Raw genomic sequence first — 21,233 nt, 5'->3', positions numbered from 1 at the left:
TAGAAAGTAAATTAAAATATCCAAAGCTAATGTTAGATAAAATGTTTCCTTACTGTGAGTTTGCCTTGTTAGAACCTAGAGTAAGAATTGTTTCTCTAAATGTGACCACCAGCATAGGAAGTCTGTTAAAGCATGTAAGAAGTAGCAGGCACAGTTGTTTTGGAGGAGTTTAGTAATTGTTACAGGATTTCTTTTCCTTTAGTGCCTGTGGTTCTTGGTCACGCAGCTTCAAAGAGTGAAGAGGTAGACCAGATGAAGAGTGGTGGGCAGCAAAGCAAAGTTTATTGAGAATAGAAAGCTTCCAAAGAGGGAGGGGACCCAAGATGTTGCCAGTTTAGATCTAGGGGTTTTTATGGGCTTGTTGGCAGACTGTTTTAATCTGATTAACCCTCCCTGCGCCTATCACCCAGTCAGGTTTTTGTCATCTACCAACCCATGAGAAACGGTGGAGGGCTCCTTCCAGGGTGGTGTAAAATCCTTTTAAGGTGGTTTCCTCTTAGGGCAGGAGCCCCTTGTCCCTGCCTGCCTTTCTTCCAACTATCCTTCGTTATAGTGACCCGCAGTGTACATGATCTCAGCATCCAACCTTGGGTATGCTGGTGCCACTAACAGTGAAATCTGGACATGAGGATGATAGATATTTTTCATGTTTACCACAAACTCTTTTCCTTCCTACATATCTGAACAAGGAAAATCAAGTTCTATAAGTCTTAGTTATTAATATAAGCATACAGAAATACTTGTCTACATCTGCCCAGGTACCCAAATGTCATAGCTAGAGAAGGTCTTGTAACATAAAGACATTAAAGATATTTAAGGTCAGATTATACCATGGAGCATGGACCATGTTGGGGGAAGGAAGAGCACAGTGTTTGACACATACTAAGATCTTAATAAAAATTAGTTCTCATACCATTGTTATTTTTAACTGAATTGTCATTTAGATCATTATTCTTTTTACTTACCACCCCTTCATGGGGCATCCATAGGATACTCTCCTTAGAATTTCCGCCCAGGGGAAAATCTCTCTCTCTCTCTCTCTTCTGAAGGACATTATGTTTCTTTCCATTAGATGCCCTCTGGCTCTGACTGAAACCTGGCTGTCCACTGAGCACTCTGCTTCCTCTGTAAACATATCAAGGGACCATGGGCCTGGAGGTGGTAGGTGTCCTGCTTGCTCCTCATGGCTCCTTCTGCCCAGAACCTCTCTGTGCGTTTGAAGCACATGCCATGAAATTATCCCAGTCACATGCAGACCTCTCTTCCTATCATTTTTATGAGAGTATAAAACACTATTCCTGTCATAGTTCTTTATGATCTCAATGTCCACTCTGTAACCTGACCCCTTAGTGTCTTGGTTTCCCTACTTCTAATGATCTACCCTAGTCATATCCTGGACCCTATCATACCCAGAAGGGTATACCTTCCAAAAATCTCAATTTCAGGAATCCTGCTCTTAGCCTCTTTTTCCTTCCTGTTCAATTCCTCTAGCACACTACCACACAGTTCCTTAACCCCTGGGGCCTCTAGTCATTTGACCTTACCATTGTCCATTACTCACCACCTGTCCTCACCCCTCCTTCACAGCTTGGATTCTATGTTCTACCATTACAGTCATTTCCTTGCTCACACTTTTCACTCTCTTGCTTCTTATTTGACTTAAATATTAGAATCAGAAAAGAACTTCAACATGTTCTCCTCACCAAATCTACCAACATATTGGAGTCTGTGCCCACATACTTTGCGTTATCATCATTGCAGTAAGTGAACTGTCCTTGTTTCACTCCGGTACTTGCTTCCTGGATTCTATTACCTCATGCCTACTTCAGGACTTTTCTCTCTACTACACATTCCCAACAGCGTGTACCCTTGATTTAATATCTTGCAATTTAAGAAAATAACCCGTTCCTGAACCCACATGCTCCTTCTCTGCTTCCCTTTACAGAAAAACTCTTAAAAATAGTTGTCCATATTTGGTGTTGCTGCTTCCTCTCTTCCCCTTCTCTCTTGTGCCCACTTCCATAAGGCTGTCATCACCAGCACTGCACTGACACTGCTCATCTGACTTACCTATTAGCACTTTGATATTGTCATCACTCTTCTTCCTGAAATGTTTTTTTCCACATTTTTTTGGAACACCACTCTAGTTCTCCTCCTACATGAGTATGTGCTGCTGTCAGTATGCATTGCTGAATCTTCATCTACCAACGTCTATACTTAGGAGATCACCAGGGTCCAACCCATAGACTTTTCTTTTTTAACTTCTCTCACTTTCTAGATGACTCATCTAGTTCTGATGCTTTAAATATCATTTATGACTAACACTGAGTGTTCCCAACTTTATATCTGTAGCCTGAACCTCTCCCCTGAACTCCAGACCCATATGTTCAACAAATCACTTGACGTCCATACTTGGTCTAACAGGTATTTCAAAATTAACATGTCCAGAACTATATTCTTGTCCTCTTCAAAGCTTCTCCTTCCCATCTCTTCCCATCTCAGGAACAGGGAACTCTTCCAGTTGCTCAGGTCAAAAACTTTAGTCATTTCTGGTTATTGTCATTCTTTAACATTCTACGTCCAGTCCATTGGCTCCACCTTTAAAATATATCTAGAATCTAACCAGTTCTCACCACTTTTACCAATACCACTCTTAATTCAAGTCACCATCATCTCTTGCCTACTTCCCCTAACTAGCCTCCCTGTTAACACCCTTACCCTTCTCTGGTCCATTCTCAGCAGAGCAACCAGAGTGATCCCTCTGAAGTGTAAATGTCATGTTACTCCTCTGCTCAGAACCCTCCAATAGTTTCCCATTCTTCAGAATAGAACCAGAATCCTTGCAGTACCTACAAGATGTGACATAATGTGACTCCCCCAGAATGGGAGTAATTCCTTTTTTCTCCAAGTTTCCTGTTTTCCCAGGTACAAGTAGGATTACACTTTCCTGACCCCTTCAAATTGTGTGTGTCGTGTGACTAACGTGCTTCAGCCAGTTAAATGGCGGTGGAAGTGATGTGTCTCACTTCCAGATGGCACCTTTAAGAGCCACTACATCATTTGTCATGCTTTTCTTTCCCCTCTGCCACAGTCATGGCAGTGCTCTGGATGGTGACCACTTCATGAGCCTGGCTTCCAGAGTAAGAAGCAGAAGCCCCAGATGCCCTACTGTGGGGATGTAGCATGAGCTGTATATTGTTTTCAAACTCTAAGATGCAGGGATTGTTCCTACGTGCAGCATAACCCAGTGCATCTTGAGACTCGCCCAGCTACCTCTCATGTGAACGCCACATTTTCTCTCGCACTCACTGTACTTTGGCCACACCAGGGACCTTCCTAATCTTCATACATGCCAAGCATACACCTGCCTTATGGCTTTAACCACCAGAAATTCCTAATAGAGTGTAAAAAGCAATCATTACTCTTGAAATGTGGATTCCTCAAGTTTTAGGTTTCTTTTATAATACATATTTGTGATAGGCTGAATAATACCAAATCAATATTTCTGTCTGTAGGCTGGTGCATTTGTTTTAGATCCAATGTGTGGACTTGGAACGATACTTTTGGAAGCTGCTAAAGAATGGCCAGTAAGTTCTAAAGTTTGATGAACCAAGCAGTATATTTACTTTAATCATTATATGTATATTCACTTCCCAATTATCTACAAGTAGATTGTCTTTTTAGGATTATTAGCTTTGATTACATGAGTTACTATTTACTGTTGTCAAAATGGATTATGATGGGTTAATTAAATTGCTTAAAATACTATGATTAAATTTAGGAAAATGTGAGCAGTTTCAGTGATTAGTCATGACAGATTATGCTAATCCCCAAATTCTTTAGACATTTGTTATTGTAAAATATGGATAGTTTTTAAAAATTAACAAATCCTTCTCATTTTTTGCTATTGAATATCATTTTAAAGAAATACTGTAAATTTGTTTTAACCTGAATTAACAAATCTATTAAATTCATTTTAATTATTTGAGAAGAAGCAAGTAGGTTTTCTTAACTACATAAAGTGTCCGGTAGTTTAATTCATACTTAAAATATGACTTTCTTTCCTCATAGGATGTGTATTATGTGGGTGCTGACGTCAGTGACTCACAGTTACTAGGTGCATGTGATAATCTGAAAGCTGCAGGCCTTCAGGATAGAATTGAGTTACTTAAAGTTTCTGTTATAGGTAAGATATTAAAAATGCAAACATTTGGGAAAATGAACATATGTAAATATATTTAGAATCATAATATTAAACAAAATTCACTTTCCATATATAAAGGTTGACTTGTTCATACCCTATAACATATCTGTGGGGCTAATCCTTGATTTATTTCCAGTAGTATAATTATAACTTATTTTTCAAAAGATTCATTATTAGTAACAACATTTATTCGGTCTCCCTAAGCATTTAAGTGAAAATACCTTTTTAAGATGTGTTTGTTGTATCTGAACCATTTCTCACATCGTAATCAGGGGTCACTTAATATAGGCATAAAATAAAGAGGACAGTATAATAATAATAATAAAACTTCGCATTTCTTTCAGATAAACTGAAATGTTCTGAATTATCTTACTTTTCCCTTGCCTCACATTGGACAGTATTCCTGTGGTATATAGGAGTGAGGCAACCAACCATCCCTGTTTGCTAAACCAGTACTTCCAATGCTAAAACTGGAACGCCTGGGGCAAACCAGCACAGTTGGTCACCCTGTGAGGTAGAGGGAAGCCTTTTACTGATGGGGAATCAGCAATAACAAACATGACTAGAAATCAACTCTGCTCAGTCCAATCAAAATAATATTTCCATAAGACCCATAGTATTTAGACCACTTTAGACAAGCCTCACATTCCTTATTTCTTTCCTTTCCTCTAGTACATCTTTCTCCCTTAAAAACTGAGCACATTTAATTCCAGCTAAGAAAATGGTATTCTCTTGACACAGTGTAAATAGGTAGTAGATGGTCCCAGTGTTAAATCTATAATCTGGAGGAACAAAATGTTTTTTTAAAATTTTTTATTGTAGTGGAAAAGTAGTAGAGTATCAAGAAGAAAATATTAGGGTGACTTATGCATAAATACGTAATAAAGCACCCCCCATTTTTAAAGATTTTTTATTTATTTTTGTGAGAGAGAGAATGTGAGTGTGCACTCTCGAGTGGGGGGCGGAGGGGGGAGGCAGAGGGGTAAACAGACTCCATGCAGGACTCGATCCCAGGGTCCTGGGATCATCACCTGAGCCAAAGGCAGACGCTTAACCAACTGAGCCACTCAGGTGCCCCTCTGTCAAGGTTTTTAATGGGACTCTGTGCATAAGACACAGGTTTCTAGAGGAAACCAATGGATGATGAGGCTAAAATCAGCTTTCATGAACTCTAATTTCTTTCAGAAAGTTGTTTTGGCAGGACTTTCAAGAAGACTGGGATGGGTTCCTCAGCTATTGCAGAGTAGTTGTTTTTCAAACCCTTTACAATCTCCAGATTGCCTCTGAGGTGTCAGGAAGGAAATACCCAGAGGTCTGTCTGACCTCTGCCACACTTCCAACTCCATTTTTATCTATTTTCGTGTGGGGGGCATTTTCCATAAGATTTCACTTAAAGTGAAAAAACAAAAACAAGCAAAGGGGTTCAATTGTTGTTGTTCTTTTTAAGTGTTGAAAACAAAAGGTTATCTACGGCACCAAGTAGGCAAATAAAGGAAGGATCATTCTAAGTGCCATGTTAAGAATAGATGATAGCAGGGAGGATGGAAACAGGAAACAAAGAAACTAGTTAAGGCTATCGCAATAATCCAGTCAGAAATGAGGTTGCTTGGGGCCGAGTGCTATTCATGGAGGTGTTGAGGAGAGGTCAGATACTTAATTTTTGAAGGTAGAACGAGCAGGATTTGTTGTTGGGTTGAATGTGCCACGTGAGAAAAAGACCAAGAATGACTCAACTTCCTGGCTTGAGCAGCTGGAGGGTGGGGTTGCCATTCACTGAGTCGGGAAAACTGCTGGGGAGCAAGTTGGAGTTCTGGGGCCTGTTAAGTTCCACGTGATCATTAGGCACAAAGTGGAGAAGGTGGCAAGTTAGGAGCCCCATGCCCAAATCTGGAGTGTAGGGGCGAGGTGAGGCATCGTCAGTGTAGGTAACATTTAAATCCAGATCACCTAGGAAATGAGTACAGCTAGAGAAGGGAAAGAGGCCTGGGGGTGAGGAGAGCACTTGAGAATCACAGTTGTGCTAGCTTACCCCAGACCAGCGGCAGCCAGCAGGGCACGTTTCCCTAAACGATTGTTGAGGCTAGATAGTATCATCTTACTGCAGCATTGCAGTCTGGAAAACTAGAAATTTGATACATTTTTCAAACTTTTCCTCAATTACTAGTGAGATGAAACATTTTTCACATTATGTCATTTGTAGATTGTTCTTTTATGAATTGTTCTCAGAGTAACTTTCTGGAGGAAAGAATAAACCATCTATTTTAAATTGTTTCATCATCCTAACCTTTTAACATTAAATTTCAGCCTAGAGGGAACCATATATATCTTGTGTACATAGGGCCCAGTATTAACTGTCTAATAATTAGCCCTTCGTTACACATCTTTACTTTAGAGGTGGACATTGTAGCTAGAGCCAAGTGTTTATTTTCTTCACTAATTCGGTTTCACCTTTAAAAGCTTTAATCATAAACACAATTTAGAATGTTGAGACCCATGAATCAGTCCCTTGTTCAACATTGACAGGTGTGAGGATCTCACGCCTTTTTTACTATAGTAAGAGCACGCAGAGACTTCAGGGTCAAACAGACCGAGTATCAATACTGGCTCCACCATTGTTTCTCCAGTGTGTGGCCTTCAGCAAAATCCTGGACCTCTGTATTTTGTCGTCTACAGTATGAAGATAATCCCTACTTCATAGAGCCTGTGGTGGAGATTTATCACATAAGCACATTGAGTACATTGCCTAACACACAGCACGGTTGAAGACCTCTGTAAACGTGGATATGTCTAGGAATTTAATAATACTCCCATCGTGATTTGTTTCTGCAGAATCACGGTCTTTGTTCTCTTTGTGTGCTTTAATGACTGTATTTTTTCTACTTTTTTAGTAAGGTTTACTTTGTAACTTTCTACTGGTATAAAAAGAGATGATCCTTTAATATGGAGAAATTGCTTGTGTTTATTCCTAAGTTTTAATTATCACGAAAGTTTGGAACCAGACGAGTATTATGTTACAGGCTATCTTAGGAACTAATTAGTCATTGGTTAGGCTTTGTTTTTTGTTAATCCACAGATATATATACATTCCTAGGATAAGACAGAGAGCTGTAATATATACAGATTTGAGCAAAAGAAACACATGTATAAGTTAATTAAAATGACAAAATTGTTGACAGGTGAAAAAAGGAATGTTTTCACTTGCAATTAGACATTATATAGTCTGTCACACATTAACTTCGGTGAGAGTTTATAACAAGCTTATTGTTAACAGCTGTGCTTTGTTCTCAGGTGTCATTCATTTCAGCCCTTGTAGGAGTAAAGCATGCTTTTTTCAGTACACCCAGAAGCTGCCCATAATGTGGTGGTTGCATTTTCTTTCATATCAGTGTGGGTTTTTTTCCAGTATCTATCCTGCCCTTGCTGGCCTGTGCCCTGGCGTTCCAGCCACATGTTGTGTGGCCCATGCCTATTATGCAAGACTCATGAAGCTGCCAAGCTGCCCATTTGGGGAATCAAGAGGAAATGTGGGAAGTGATGGGTTAGGTGTATGTGGAGTATGTGGAAATAGGGAATAAGAAGCTTACCACAGAGAGTTGAGTGTTTTTTGGTATAATGGCTTTATAGTTTGTTGTATGGTACTAATCCTTTTTAATTATTTGATAACACTTGTATTCTGTAACAAACTCAGCAGTAATAAGTTTTGTAAAGCACATGTTTAATGAGAAAGTTAATACAGAGTTTCCATTTCTCAAGAAACCTGATGAACACATTACTTAAGTAAAATGTTTGTTGACATTTATCATCCACTGTGAGGGTCCTGGTGATATCACTGATCAAATGAAACAGATCTGTTTATAGGAGCATCTAGCATTTACTCCAAAACGTAATAGTTATTTTAAGGAGACTGAGCCCAAAGACAGCTATTTATCAAATGCAGCTAAAGAAAATGTATTTAACTCTCATTCTGTGAAGCATGACTTTTCATTTAGATCAAATGACTATTCTAAATTAATTTTGCTCAGTTTCAATTCCAAGTTTTCTTACGTATGTAAACAAAATGAAGCTACAGCTATTAAATTGTTGGTTCCATTAGTAGACCTTTGCAGACAGTTAAATTTTGCCAGTTTTGCATCAGTGTTATCAGAAGCTTCAAAAAGAAAATGCATTCTCTCTTCCAGTGGTGGTTTAGCTTGTCTTTTTCCCAGTTCTTAGAAATTTAGGAAGTTTTTTCTGTCAAAGATAACATCTTTCATAATTGTGAGTGCTACTGTAAATTGAGCTCAGAACTGCATGTGTGTCTGTTTATGCAGTATTTAGTAGTAATATTCTACTAACGAAATCTATGAAGCAGAAATGTACGTGGAATTAGGCGTGGTACCCACATAATTCATAATTATCTTCAAACAAGCTCTGATATTCTATAAATGAAATAGAAACTTAAGTTATCAAAATAATAAACTTTCCAAGAAACATTTTTTTAAATATATATTGAGTAACTGACCAGCAAACTATTTGTGATGAAGATGGTTGCCAAAAAAAAAATTAATAAGCTTCAACATAACAGAACCCATTTTATTTCCTTGCCCATCATCAGATGGGTTTAAAAATATTTAAGCCTTCAAAGAATGGCTTTGTGGATTGGCCAAAGTATTCTACAATTGTCCTATAAAAGTTTTTCTAAATAAACCAATAGGCTTTATTGTGGTTGCATTTTTCAAAAAATCCATTGGAAATCTGTAATCAAAGAATTTAACAAATGCAATGCCCCAAAACTTAAGTTTTTGCAATTTTTGATGAATTGCAGTTATGAAAAACATTAAAGACATTAAAATCCCTAAAAACACCAAGGAAGAAATGAACAAATTAAAACCGAGAGCTCCATAATGCACAACATTTAATTCTGAAATTCTATAAATACACCTTGGATATCTTAAAGGAAGAATCTTCTAATGGCTTTCTTTAATTGGATAAATGTATATTCTAGAATGGAATGGAATCAAATTGAGAAGAGCTTAGATTCTGCAGCCTCTACACGTGGTAAACCAATTAAAAGAACAGTAGAGACAATTTATTTGAGCTTTGTGTTGTGAAAATGTTTGTCAAAGGCACTCTAAATGGAGACACTCTAAATGGAGGGCTGAAATATTTACACTCTCCTTATGAAAGAAATAGAATTGAGAGTATCCTCCAGTTAGCAGAATTTGCTCTGAGCTCTACTGTTACTTCAGAACCTGAAAGTATTTTCTCAAATAAAAATATTAGAGTCTACAGAGAAGTTTATTAACCATAAAAGTGAAACTTTGAAGAGTATTACAGGCAATTTTACAAAAAAATTTGAAGTTCCTATTTAAAAAAATACCACATTCTTCAGAAAAATATAATGACATGGGATTAGAGACTGATACATCGTTCCAATTTTAGTATATGTGCTGCGAAGGGAGCACGAGACTGATACATCTAAGAAACTAATCAGTATAAGAATACAGACCACAAAAAATCATTTTACTTGTTAATTTTAATGTTAAAATAATATCTTAAAAGTTTGTGGGGGTTTTTATTTCAGTGTGCCCAGATACTATTTTTCGGTCCCCTGTAATAACAAACCAATTTGTCAGACAATAAATATTTCAAAAAGTATGTAATCTTATTTCTAATCATCTTGTTCTTGAAAATGTTCCTGTTTGGACTATAAATTAAAAGGTCACCAGTTCCAGATGCCAAACTACATTTTGCATATTTAAGACTAATTATGAGCTTCTGGATTAAGATGACAGAGTGAAACTTTATTGAAGGATTTGTATTCTCCTGCACTTATTGAAAGAAGAAAAGGAATAGTAAAAAATAGAAGGAAAAAAAATCAGCAGCAGCAATCAAACAAAGAAAGGGCATAATCTATATGCAATAAACATCAAAATCTGGCCACAATGGAAAGAAACAGGAAGTTACAGAGCAGTATAGTCAATAGAATAGTGGCTCCTAAGGTTATTGACACCAAGTGTGGCCCCAAAAATATGCCCATCCAAGATGTCATTTTAGTACAAAGACATTTTCAAATATAAAAAAGTTCAGATGGGGCGCCTGGGTGGCTCAGCCAGTTAAGAGTCCGACTCTTGGTTTCAGCTCAGGTCATGATCTCAGGATGGTGAGATCAACACAGAGTCTACTTAAGATTCTCTCTCTCCCCCCAACCCCCGCCCACCGTACCCCCCCCCCCCGGCTCACAAACGTGCTCTCTGACTCTCTCTCTAAAAATAAAATAGGGGCGCCTGGGTGGCTCAGTTGGTTAAGCGACTGCCTTCGGCTCAGGTCATGATCCTGGAGTCCCGGGATCGAGTCCCGCATCGGGCTCCCTGCTCGGCGGGGAGTCTGCTTCTCCCTCTGACCCTCCTTCCTCTCATGCTCTCTGTCTCTCATTCTCTCTCTCGCAAATAAATAAAATCTTAAAAAAAAAAAAAAATTAAAAATAAAATAAATAAAATCTTTAAAAACAAAAAGTTCAGGCATCATTTCACTAATAAATCCTTTAGGGGAAAATTTTAATAAAATGCAAACATCTAAGAGATAAATCAACTGAAGAATAGAGAAAGCAAGACAAAGTGATTGATCATGAGGACTGAATCAACTTGAATATACAACTGATTTTAAACAAGTATGAGAATTACAGATACAGGACAGAACACGAATGTGATAAATCCGGACAGTGGAAAGAATGTTCAAACAGTAAGAAGTATGAGGAAAGAAAATAGAAGGGTGTGCCCAATTTTGTAGAAGACCTCAATTTATTTAGTCATTTGTCTAAATATATGCACAAAAGGGTATCTTGAAGGCTTTTAAAACGTATTGGAAGAAAATATATTAGGGCCATAATCCTGAGTTTTAAGCAGTTCTTACCCATTTTTCTCCTGGAAGGAAGGAGAAATAGAGCAGCTCTTTTGTTCAAGACACACCAGTATGTTCAATTTTTTTCATCTTCTTGAATCATCCTGCTGAGTTGTAAAAAAGAGATGATTTTTACATATTTGTTTTGAGCTATGTTTCTATTTCAGAATTTTATCTCCTTAGTTACAGGCAAACTCTTTGTTCGCAGGCAGTTCAAAAGCATTTAATAATTTAAAAGATTTTACTGTGTTGAAAGTCATGGGTCGGGTGCTCATGATTTCAGGAGTTTCCTCACCAGAAACCCTGGAGGTGGGGCCAACAGCCTGTGTGTCACCAGCCCTTCCTTTGATTCTGAAACACACTAGGTAGTAGGTTTGGGGAGTAGAAGTGGGAGAGGATTTGCATTTGTACTTCCTCGGAGATGCTGCTGCTGCTGGTAGCCCCCGATGACGCTGCGCGGGAGAGACTGAGGCCCTGAGAACCACTGCGGGAGGAAAGGAGTAGGAAGGAGGCCCGTCTGGAAGCCCTTGCCCCGCATGGCCTTTGAGGAGTGGGGGGAAGGACGTGCTGTGTCCCTCAGAGCTGCTTTGAAGGATTCCGGCACCCTGGTCTCCCCGCTGTCACCTGCCTGTACACCCAGAGAGGACATTGTACATACTAACCACACAAGACCTAACCGTTATCGAGTGCTCACTCTGTGCCAGGCACCGTTCTAAATGCTTTCCATAAATGACCTCACTTGTAAACTTCGGAGATAGGTACTCTTATCACTTTACAGACGAGGAAACTAACACAGTAATTTCCCAAAGTCCTCTAGTTAGTGGCAGAGCCAAATGCAAGCTGTCTGATACCAGGGCCTGCCTGCACTCTCACACATCCACAAAAGCTTATTTTATGTTCTACTGGACGATAGCAGTGCTTAGTTCTAGAACTTTTAGAAAGAACTATTCTGTTAAGTTCCTTCACCTTCTAAAATTATTTAAAGCAGTTTAGCAAATTATATAATACAGAGTAGGAAAGTTGCAAATAAAAATAGAGACTGACAAGAAAAAAAATGTTAACCAAACCTGAACAAATTGGGCAGCTAATTGTGTGTGTGTGTGTGTGTGTGTGTGTGTGAATGCAAAAGAAAGACGTGGGCTCAAACTCAGGAGTAAACTGTTGTGGTTTCTCATGTATAAAACATCCGATAACCCTGATGGCCTTCACTGTACATTGCCTTGAGTAGTTCTGCAAAAGGTATAGAAACAGTATTTAAATGTACATGTGCTATATCAACATCCTAAAACTAAATGCATGAAGTTTAAGTATGACTTGGGGGCACCTGGATGGTGCAGTCAGTTGAGCAACCAACTCTTGGTTTCGGCTCAGGTCATGATCTCAGGGTCATGAGATCAAGTACTGCATCGGGCTCCGTGCTCAGCACAGAGTCCGCTTGAGATTCTCTCTCCCTCTCCTGCTGTGCTCTCCCGCCCCCCCCCCCCGCCACAACCCTGCTCTCTAAAATAAATAGATAAATCTTTTTAAAAATATATGACTTGGAAAAAAAAAAAGAACTCCTGCCTGGCTTTGAAAGAATATTATCCTGAAACTTTTTCTAACAACCTATTCTTTCTTCTACTAATCTCAAGCAAGGGTTAGAACTAGGTAAGATTATCAAGTGTTCATTAGACTTTCCCAGGTAATGGGACTTTTTGTTTTGTTCTTAAATTTCCAGCCAACAAAAATTTATATGTTATTCAAAATAGTAAAGATTATTTAAATTTTATTATATTTTTACAGAATTAGATGCTATTCAAAATGTAAATTGGGACATCTACCTTATTAATAATGGGGATGCCTGGGTGGCTCAGGCGGTTAAGCGTCTGCCTTTGGCTCAGGTCATGATCTCAGGGTCCTGGGATCGAGTCCCACATCTGGCTCCCGGCTCAGCGGGGAATCTGCTTCTACCTCTGCCTCTCCTCCTCCCCCTGCTTGTGCTCTCTTGCTCGCTCACTCTCTCTCTGACAAATAAATAAAATCTTAAAAAAAAAAGAAAATTGGGACATCTACCTTATTAATATCTAATTTACATGATGGGTGGCAAGTAAAATAAGTAAAAAATGAAAAGTATATTCAGAAAATGTGGAAGTTAAGATTATGTGTACTACCTTCTGATAATCTAATTTCTGAGAAATGTAAACATGAGAAAAAGATTTAGATTTAGTAATCAAATACTATATTTAATTTTGTTAGGATAATATTCATTTTGTTGATTTGTTTAGCCTTTTCTCTGATCTTAGAACTAGATGTTCTTAACCTTTTGGGTCTCCTTTAAAATTTCAGTGAAAGCTAAGATCATCTCCCTTAAAAGCAAATAGATCTACACATGCAAAATTGTATATGTAACTATGAGGAGAGAAATGAAAGTTATAGAATATCATTTGTAGAAGGTTCTTGTAGACAATTTAATGTATTTCTTCTTGGATCTGGCAACTTTCTAGTCATGTAATATGTTTAGAGAATTCAATTTTCTGGTTAATTTAAGATTCTGCTTAATTTATGTCATTTTATCATAACAGAAAAACCAATTTTCAAAGAACAGAATATAATAACTTTACCATTTACTTTTTAGTGAAAAGCCTTTTGGAAACTTATAATTTCTTGGAAACAATGTTAGCAACCCTAAATTTTATTTAATATGCAAAAATAATTCTACGTACTTCAATTTTCTCTTATTTAGGTTGTAAATATTTGAACTTAATGTAACCAGATTCTCTGGTTTCTGTATTTCAGAATTGCCACTGCCCTCAGAGAGTGTCGATATTATTATTTCTGACATTCCATTTGGGAAAAAGTTTAAGTTAGGGAAGGACATCAAAAACATTCTACAGGAAATGGAGAGGTAAGTTGTTGAGTTTATTTTTATAATTTTTGAGTTAGGGGGCATTTAACCAAAATATATCCTAGTTCTTCAGTTAAGATTTGATTGCATCTTAGTAATTCCCCCCAAAGCTTTTGTAGTTTAATTTTCTAAGGTTTCAAATCAGAAGCTTAATATCATCTTACACTATTAACAAGTTTTATTCTGAAAAAAATACTAATTTGTCATTATTGCCTGAAATTTGAGCATCTGAAACAGTGACGTGTATTTTACTCATTGAGGTAAGTAATTTACGTATTTACTTCTAAGCCTCACAAAAACCCTGCCTCCTGTGTGTTAATCCCCCACACTTCACAGATGAGAAACTGGGACCCAGAAAGATGAACTTTCTCAAGATCCCAGGTACTAAACCATACAACAGTTCACATAAGGAACATTCAGTAACAGAGAGAGGTTACAACACTGCTGATTGTAGAATGAAGATGCAGAAGTGTTTATTCACGTCGTGGTTTCTAAGGTCGGCCTCAGGGAATCTAATTCAGTGAAAGTATTTCTTTGAGTTCAAACAGTGAGGCCTGTTTTCTGATCATTGAAGTTGAGAAAGGAGAGAACCTAGAACACATGGAGGAATAAAAAGATATGACTGAGAGGTCAGTTCATGAAATTGTCTCAGTTGGACATTTGATAGAGCAAGACAACATAGATGTTCGAGAGACTGTATATAAATAATGTCACCAATAGAAAAAATGAGCCATGGGTTTTGGGTGGAGAAAATTCAGTGTCAAGGCTGACATTCCGTAAGAAAAATTAAAGCTTGACATGAAGTCTAAGTCCAACTAAGAGCCATCTCAGCTCCATTGTGTGAATTGGGTGCTCCACACTTCTGTTTGGATTATCTTATTTCTAAGCAACCTCCTCCGCTGCACAGTTACCTAACCCTTGACGTATTATGTGAGGTCTCTCTTTCTGGGCAACACCTATAATTCAGACATTTCCTCAGCTCCTGTCCATGTTCCCCTCAAGCAGATTTTGCAACCCTGACTTCATATTAAAACCATTTCACGAGCTTTTGAAAAACTCTGACACTCATTCTCCACCCCTCCCCACTGAGGCTCCAGTTTAACTGGTCTGGAGTAGAATGTGAGTGTATTTCTTAACCACTCCCGCGCTGAGTCTGTTGTGCAGCCGGAGTTAATAACCACAGCCTTTGTGCCTAACTAGGTAATGCACCAGCCATACTATGAAGCCAGCTCATAGTGAAATACTAATATGTGTGAGCAATGACTTACATTTAGCCTGGAACTTTCCAGAAAGTATTCAGGATTTCCCCCCTAATCTGAAGGCCTCAGTAGGATCCGTGTATGTATTTGGACAGAAGGAACTTCTATGACCATGCCTCCCTGACACCTGCTCATAGCCTCTGTAGTTTGATTTTTTACTTTTTACATAGTTTGAGGTTTTATATAGGCAGTGTAGCATAATACAGTGTAGTTTGGAGACAAACTTGTCTTGATTCACTGATTGTTTAGATGAGGGAAAGCTACTTGAGCTCCTGACATCTTTGTCGGGTGTGGGGGAAATTCCCAGTAACTCCTGGCCTTCAAGCTGTCACCCGTTTCCCTACCTAGACAGCCAAACTTATTGAAAGAATAGTCTACACTTGACATCTCTGCTTCCTCACCTTCCAGTCCCCCTTCAGTTCTGGCAGACCAGCATTTGCTCCTGCCCTCAACCAAGATTGCTGTGCCCAGGTTCACTAATGACTTCTCGTAATCCTAGTCACTTGTTAGTCCTGCCACATTAGACACTGTTGAGACCATTCCCTTCTGGAAAGTGTGCACCTTTGGCTTCCATGCCATCACTGTTGTCCAGACTTTCTCGTAGGATTATGGACCCTTCCTCCTCTCTCCTCCCTTAAACGTGAAGTCTCTGTTCCTTGGCCCTTTTTCTCTTCTCACTTGGTACTGCCTCCATCATGATGTCCTCCATCATCATGGCTTTATCTACTGTGTACTATTGAAAATCTCTACCTCGAGCCCTGGTCTTCTCCTTGCCTCCAGGCTTTATATCCAACTGTGAACTGGAATTCACCCCACCCTGTTCCTTCGGTCCCTCCGCACATTCCAACAGGCTCTTTCCCTCCCTCCTCCTCCCACCCCCTCTCATTCACCCTCCTGCTGAATTTCTTTCAGTGCCTCCCCCTCCTGGAGTCTTCCTGTCTGCTGCTTTTCTGCCTCCAGCTGCCTGCCTTGCTCCAGTCCCTCTCTGTCACTTGGCCTGCCTCGCTCCTGCTTGTCCTTAACGCACAGCGCAGGTTTGGGACCCACCTAATGCGCTCCTGGGGCACCTCGGACTTGCCTGGAGCATTTGCCACCCTCCTTAACTCTCTACTGGCCTCTCTCCCACTGTCAGTAATCTCTTTAGCAACTCCCCGGACTGTGGTGTTGGTCACTTTCTCCACATAGACGTGCTCTGCAGAATTTGCTCAAGTGATTGCATCTCAGGGTCTTCCCTGTTGTCCTTCCCTTGTGCATGTCCTCACTCTTTCTGGTGATTTTCTTCTGCCAACAGCCTACTACCTCTAATATATGCTGATTCTTTAGGATTCTTTCATTTGCCTTTTCCTTTGTACTTATTAGAATGTGACTATGAATTACTTTGAGGCTTGCCTTTTAAGTAGAGTAAAAATAGATAATTAAAGCAGATTTGTGCTAGTGATTCTGTAATTACTATAATGAATATGCATTATGGAAGATACTACCTAATTATCAAAATCCTTGTGTTTAAATAGATAAAATTAAATTTCAAATTAAAAACACCAAATATTTAAAATAAAGTGGGATTGTTTGTTGTCTAAAAAGAAAGAAATACTCATTCCAATTACCATTTTTTGTCAAGAGTGCTCCATGTTGGTGGAACCATTGTGTTGTTGCTCAGCGAAGATCACCACAAGCGCCTCCAAGATTGTGAACAGAGCGGTATCCCTTTGAATTCCAAGGGCAGCCACACAGATGAACCTGGAATCGAGAAGTGCTTGAATCCTGGAGAGAAGACTGACCTATCAGACACAGTGTCATCTTCATCCGAAGCCATTAGCCAGGGGGGCTTAGACAAAATGCCACCGTTTGGCTCTTTAGTGCCGATGGAATGCTACCAAGTTAGCCTTGGAAGGACAGATGCATTCATATACAAATACAGGAAGTCGCACTCTTTGGGACTCTAGCAGGCTTGCGGGTGTAAGCCAGGGTCAAGTCGTCCCAGGGCAGCTGCTCAGCAGGGAAGGCGGTTGTCTTGGGACCCTGATAGGGCCCCAGAGTCCCAAGGAAACAGACTCCCCTGAGGACAGGAGGCGTGGCGGCTGGACGCAGGTTCTGAGTAGAGTTCAGCTTTATACCCTAAAGAGCTAAAAGTTGCCGACCAAGACCAGTGAATGAACATTTATACCAAAGGACCCTTAAACTTCGTATTCTGTCGGAAGGTGAAAAGTTCTGCCCTGCCTGCACTATTTCTGAGCAGAAGCTGCAACTTGGAACAGAGGTTTTCAGGGGTTCACATAAAGTATATGGCAGTCATCACAAGGTTAGTGATGTTTTCACGGTCAGATTTTTCTAACTGTAGAAACTTTTATGTGTTACTTCTTTTAATATTAAACTTGATTTTTTAAACGTGTAATTTTCTTCTCCATTGGAATAAAAATAATTTTTATTTGCAATACCTTTTATATGTCCCAAGTTATATAAAACATTAATGGGAATAATAACAATGTGAATCCAGCCAGTATCCCCCAACATGATGGAAAATAAAGTTTGCTCTTTTTTATAAAAGCATTAATAGGTCAAGCCTCATTAAGAATGGGAGATTGGAGCAAATATTTAAAGGACATGGAACAGTGTTCCAGGCACATGGAATAGCCAGTTGCAAAGGCCGTAAGGCAAGAGCATGCCTGATGTATCTGAGGATCAGCAGAGAGGACATCGGGCTGGAGCAGAGTGAGTGACGGGGAGGAGAGCTTGAAGAGCAAGTCATTGGCAGGTGGCAGTGGCAGGTTAGACCAAACAGGGCCTTAAAGATCGCTAGGAGACTGGCTTTGACTTAAAACTACCAGACAGGTTTGAACAAGTAGAAATCTGACATACATTTTACAGAACCACTGTGATGACTGTAGTGTGGGGAGGCAAAGGTGGAAGTAGACCAGTTGGAAGCTTTTTGCAATAATCCAGGCAAGAGAAAATGGTAGCCTGCCCCAGGGCGGTAGCAGCAGAGGTGGTAAGAGGCAGCTGGATTCTGAAATATATTTCATTTCTTAAACCAGGAGGATCTGCAGATGTGTTTGATGTGTGGTGTGATAGGTGGAGAGGAGGCAGGAGAGACCCTAGGATACTTGGCCAATTCCCCTGAGTAGGGTGCTTCCATCAATTGATAGGGGAAAAACTGTGGAGGGGGTGGGTTGGGTGTGAGATGGCAGAAGCTCATTTTTAGACTTGCTGACTTTGAGATGTGCATTATACATCCCAGTGGGGGTGTTGAGTAGGCAATTGAATACATGAGTCTGAAGTTTAAGACAAAGTTCTGCCCTGGAGATATAAATTTGGGGATTTTCAGCATACTGGTGCCATGAAACTGGATGGGATCACCAAAGGACTAAATGGAGGAGAAGAAGGAAGAGGAACAGGGCTGAGGCCCAGGTTCCTCCACACTAAGAAGTCAGGAGAAGGGAAGGAATCTGCAAGGGAGCAGGAGAAAAGCAAGTGGTTGCCTGGAAGGCAAATGAGCAGAGGCTCTGGACTAGACATTGACCCTTGGATTTAGCAATGAGGCCATTAGTGACCTTGACCATGGGAGTTTTGGTGGCGTGGAGAAGGAACAAAGCCACACTGGATTGGAATTAAGAGAAAATACGGGAAAAGCTGGAGGTAATGAATACAAACGACTCCTGATGAAAAGAGAGCGAAGAATGGAGTTAGGTTGGTGAGGGATGTGGAATCAAGAGAATGATATATTTTTTTAAGGTGGGAGAAGTCGCATGTTTTTCATATTGAAGAGAATGTTCCGGGAAAGGCAAAAAACTCATGAGGTAGGAAAAGGATAATTGCTGGAGCAGTGTCCTTGAAAAGGGGGCTGGAATACATTCCACACGTGGGGGAATTAGCGTTCGATCAGAGCATGAATAATTTCTCCATGGTTACGAGTGGGAAGGCGGCATACAGGCATTTCTGCAGTAACATGATAAATGTGCTCCTGAAAATGTTTCATTCTCAAATTCATGCACTAAAAATAACAGAATTTACGGAAGAAATACCGACCAGACCATCCCAAACCTATCCAACTTTGGAAATTGCCTACTAACAAAACACCAATTTACATAGTCTGGAGAGAACAGGCTAACATTCCTAATCAATAAATACAGTCGAACCTTTGAACAACGCAGGGGTGAAGGGGCCCTGACCCCCACACAGTCGAAAACCCACGTATAACTTCAGAGTCCCCAACAACTTAACTCCTGACAGGCTGACAGTCTCCTTGGTTTCGGCTCAGGTCATGATCTCAGGGCCGTGGGATGGAGCCCGGATTCGAGCTCCATTCTGAATGCAGAGTCGGCTTGAGATTCTCTCCCTCTCCCTCTGCCCCTGCCCTCCCCACCCCATCTGTGCACGGTACATAAATAAATCTTAAAAAAAAAAAAAAAACGGGCGCCTGGGTGGCTCAGTCATTAAGCATCTGCCTTCAGCTCAGGTCATGATCCTAGAGTCCTGGGATCAAGCCCCGCATCGGGCTCCCTGCTCCGCAAAAAGCCTGCTTCTCCCTCTCCCACTCCCCCCGCTTGTGTTCCCTCTCTCGCTGTGTCTCTCTCTGTCAAATAAAGAAATAAAAAATCTTTTAAAAAAAAAGTGAAAGTGGACCCCCACAGTTCAAACCCAGGTTATTCAAGGGTCAACTATGTATCAGTAAATAAAGGATTTCACCTTTCCAAGAAAAGGGCAAAGGCAGCTTGAGAGAATTTGGCTGCTAATGTACACAATCAGGACTTCCAAGACAGAACCTGTGGCCCAAAGGAATCAATAAGAAGATGCAGTGAAGAAGGCCTCATGCAAACTACCTTATTCTTTCTGCAGCTTACTCCTTGAGCTCATTCCATTAGTGTCTTCACATTCAGCTGCTCTTATCTGGTGGCACAAAATATTAACGTGCTGGGGGGAAAAGTTACTTATGAACCGACCCAATTTCCACATTAGAGTGACATCATCCCCAACCTAGCAATAATATTTGAGTGAATGCCTATTACAGAAACACGCATTGTAGAACAGACTGTAAGTGGGAACAGATGCTAGAGGGTGGGCGGATGTGGTGGTGGTAGACTGTGCAAGTTCTCTTCTGACTGCTTCAGTTTTCTCAGTGACAAATTATGTGGTAATTTCCCCAGATCCTGACTCTATGCCTGGAACGGTGCCCTCAGCAAATGCAGAATCCCCACAATGGCTACCAAACCACGGAGTAAGGGTGTCTGTTATTGGAGGACCAAGATCCCATCTTCCCCAGGCTCCCCCCACACCCATCCTACCAAAATGGCCAAACAAGAGGAATAATTCCTTTGTAGGAACTGCAACTACTAGTGCTATTAAGAAAAAGGCACAGATGCTTGATGGAATTCCTTGGCATCAGAAGGCAATCTATGTCACCTTTGGGTTTGTTGTTCTGACTCATTTACTTTTAATGGAGGCTTACGCAAGGGAGGATTCTCCAGCTGTCCAGGCCCACTGTGAGCAGCTCTGCATTTTTGCCCTTACGACCCAGGGGATCTCATGGTGCTCAGAATGTCTGTGAGCAGTCTGGATGCTGTGTGGAGCCTGCAAGTCCTAATAGGGGAAGTATAGCTGTAGCCTCTTTGCTTTTGGAGCAAAGCCAAGCTCTCCTGTGCAAGTAATTATTCTCCTCTTAGAAAGAACTCTTGGCTGGCAGCTGAGGGCTTGACCACAGGACACCAGGTGACTGTGTGACCTAACCTGCCCATCTTGAACTGAGAGTGATTTGATCCACCAGGCCAAAGGTCAATGAGCCCAGGCCAACAGCACATTCTCATCCGGTGGAAGCGGTGTATATCAGCACTGAGCTCCACAGCTGATGGCCCTCATGAGCTACAGGAGCAGTCAGCACCTTATCCTGCAAAGTGCCTCCCGCCCGCCACACTCCTACCCTCCCCCGAGACCATGGCCCCATGGGGGATTTCCCGATGAGCAGCTCACCAAAGAGGAAAAAAGTCCAATCTGGCTTACAGATGGTTCTGCAAGT

The 21,233-nt window shown here is 40.4% G+C and overlaps 1 protein-coding gene across 8 annotated transcripts in view; it reads left to right on the top strand.

Annotated features, from left to right (window-relative positions):
* THUMPD2 (THUMP domain 2 tRNA and snRNA guanosine methyltransferase) overlaps nt 1–21,233 on the top strand; it is a 52,188-nt gene that overhangs the window by 20,992 nt on the left and 9,963 nt on the right. For 4 of the 8 annotated variants that reach the window (XM_036077367.2, XM_036077369.2, XM_036077372.2 and 1 more), the window contains 4 exons: nt 3,516–3,587; nt 4,072–4,186; nt 13,859–13,967; nt 16,845–17,658. In XM_036077367.2, coding sequence (XP_035933260.1) covers nt 3,516–3,587; nt 4,072–4,186; nt 13,859–13,967; nt 16,845–17,169 — 621 coding nt within the window. In that variant the 3' untranslated portion in view covers nt 17,170–17,658. Of the gene's footprint in view, nt 1–3,515; nt 3,588–4,071; nt 4,187–13,858; nt 13,968–16,844; nt 17,659–21,233 lie in introns of those variants that run through there. The other 4 variants (XM_036077375.2, XM_036077374.2, XM_036077373.2 and 1 more) reach the window with 3 other exon arrangements.

Source organism: Halichoerus grypus, chromosome 10 (genome assembly GCF_964656455.1).
Source record: "Halichoerus grypus chromosome 10, mHalGry1.hap1.1, whole genome shotgun sequence".
NCBI classification, from domain to species: Eukaryota; Metazoa; Chordata; class Mammalia; order Carnivora; family Phocidae; genus Halichoerus; species Halichoerus grypus.
This window is presented reverse-complemented; position numbering and strand designations above follow the sequence as displayed.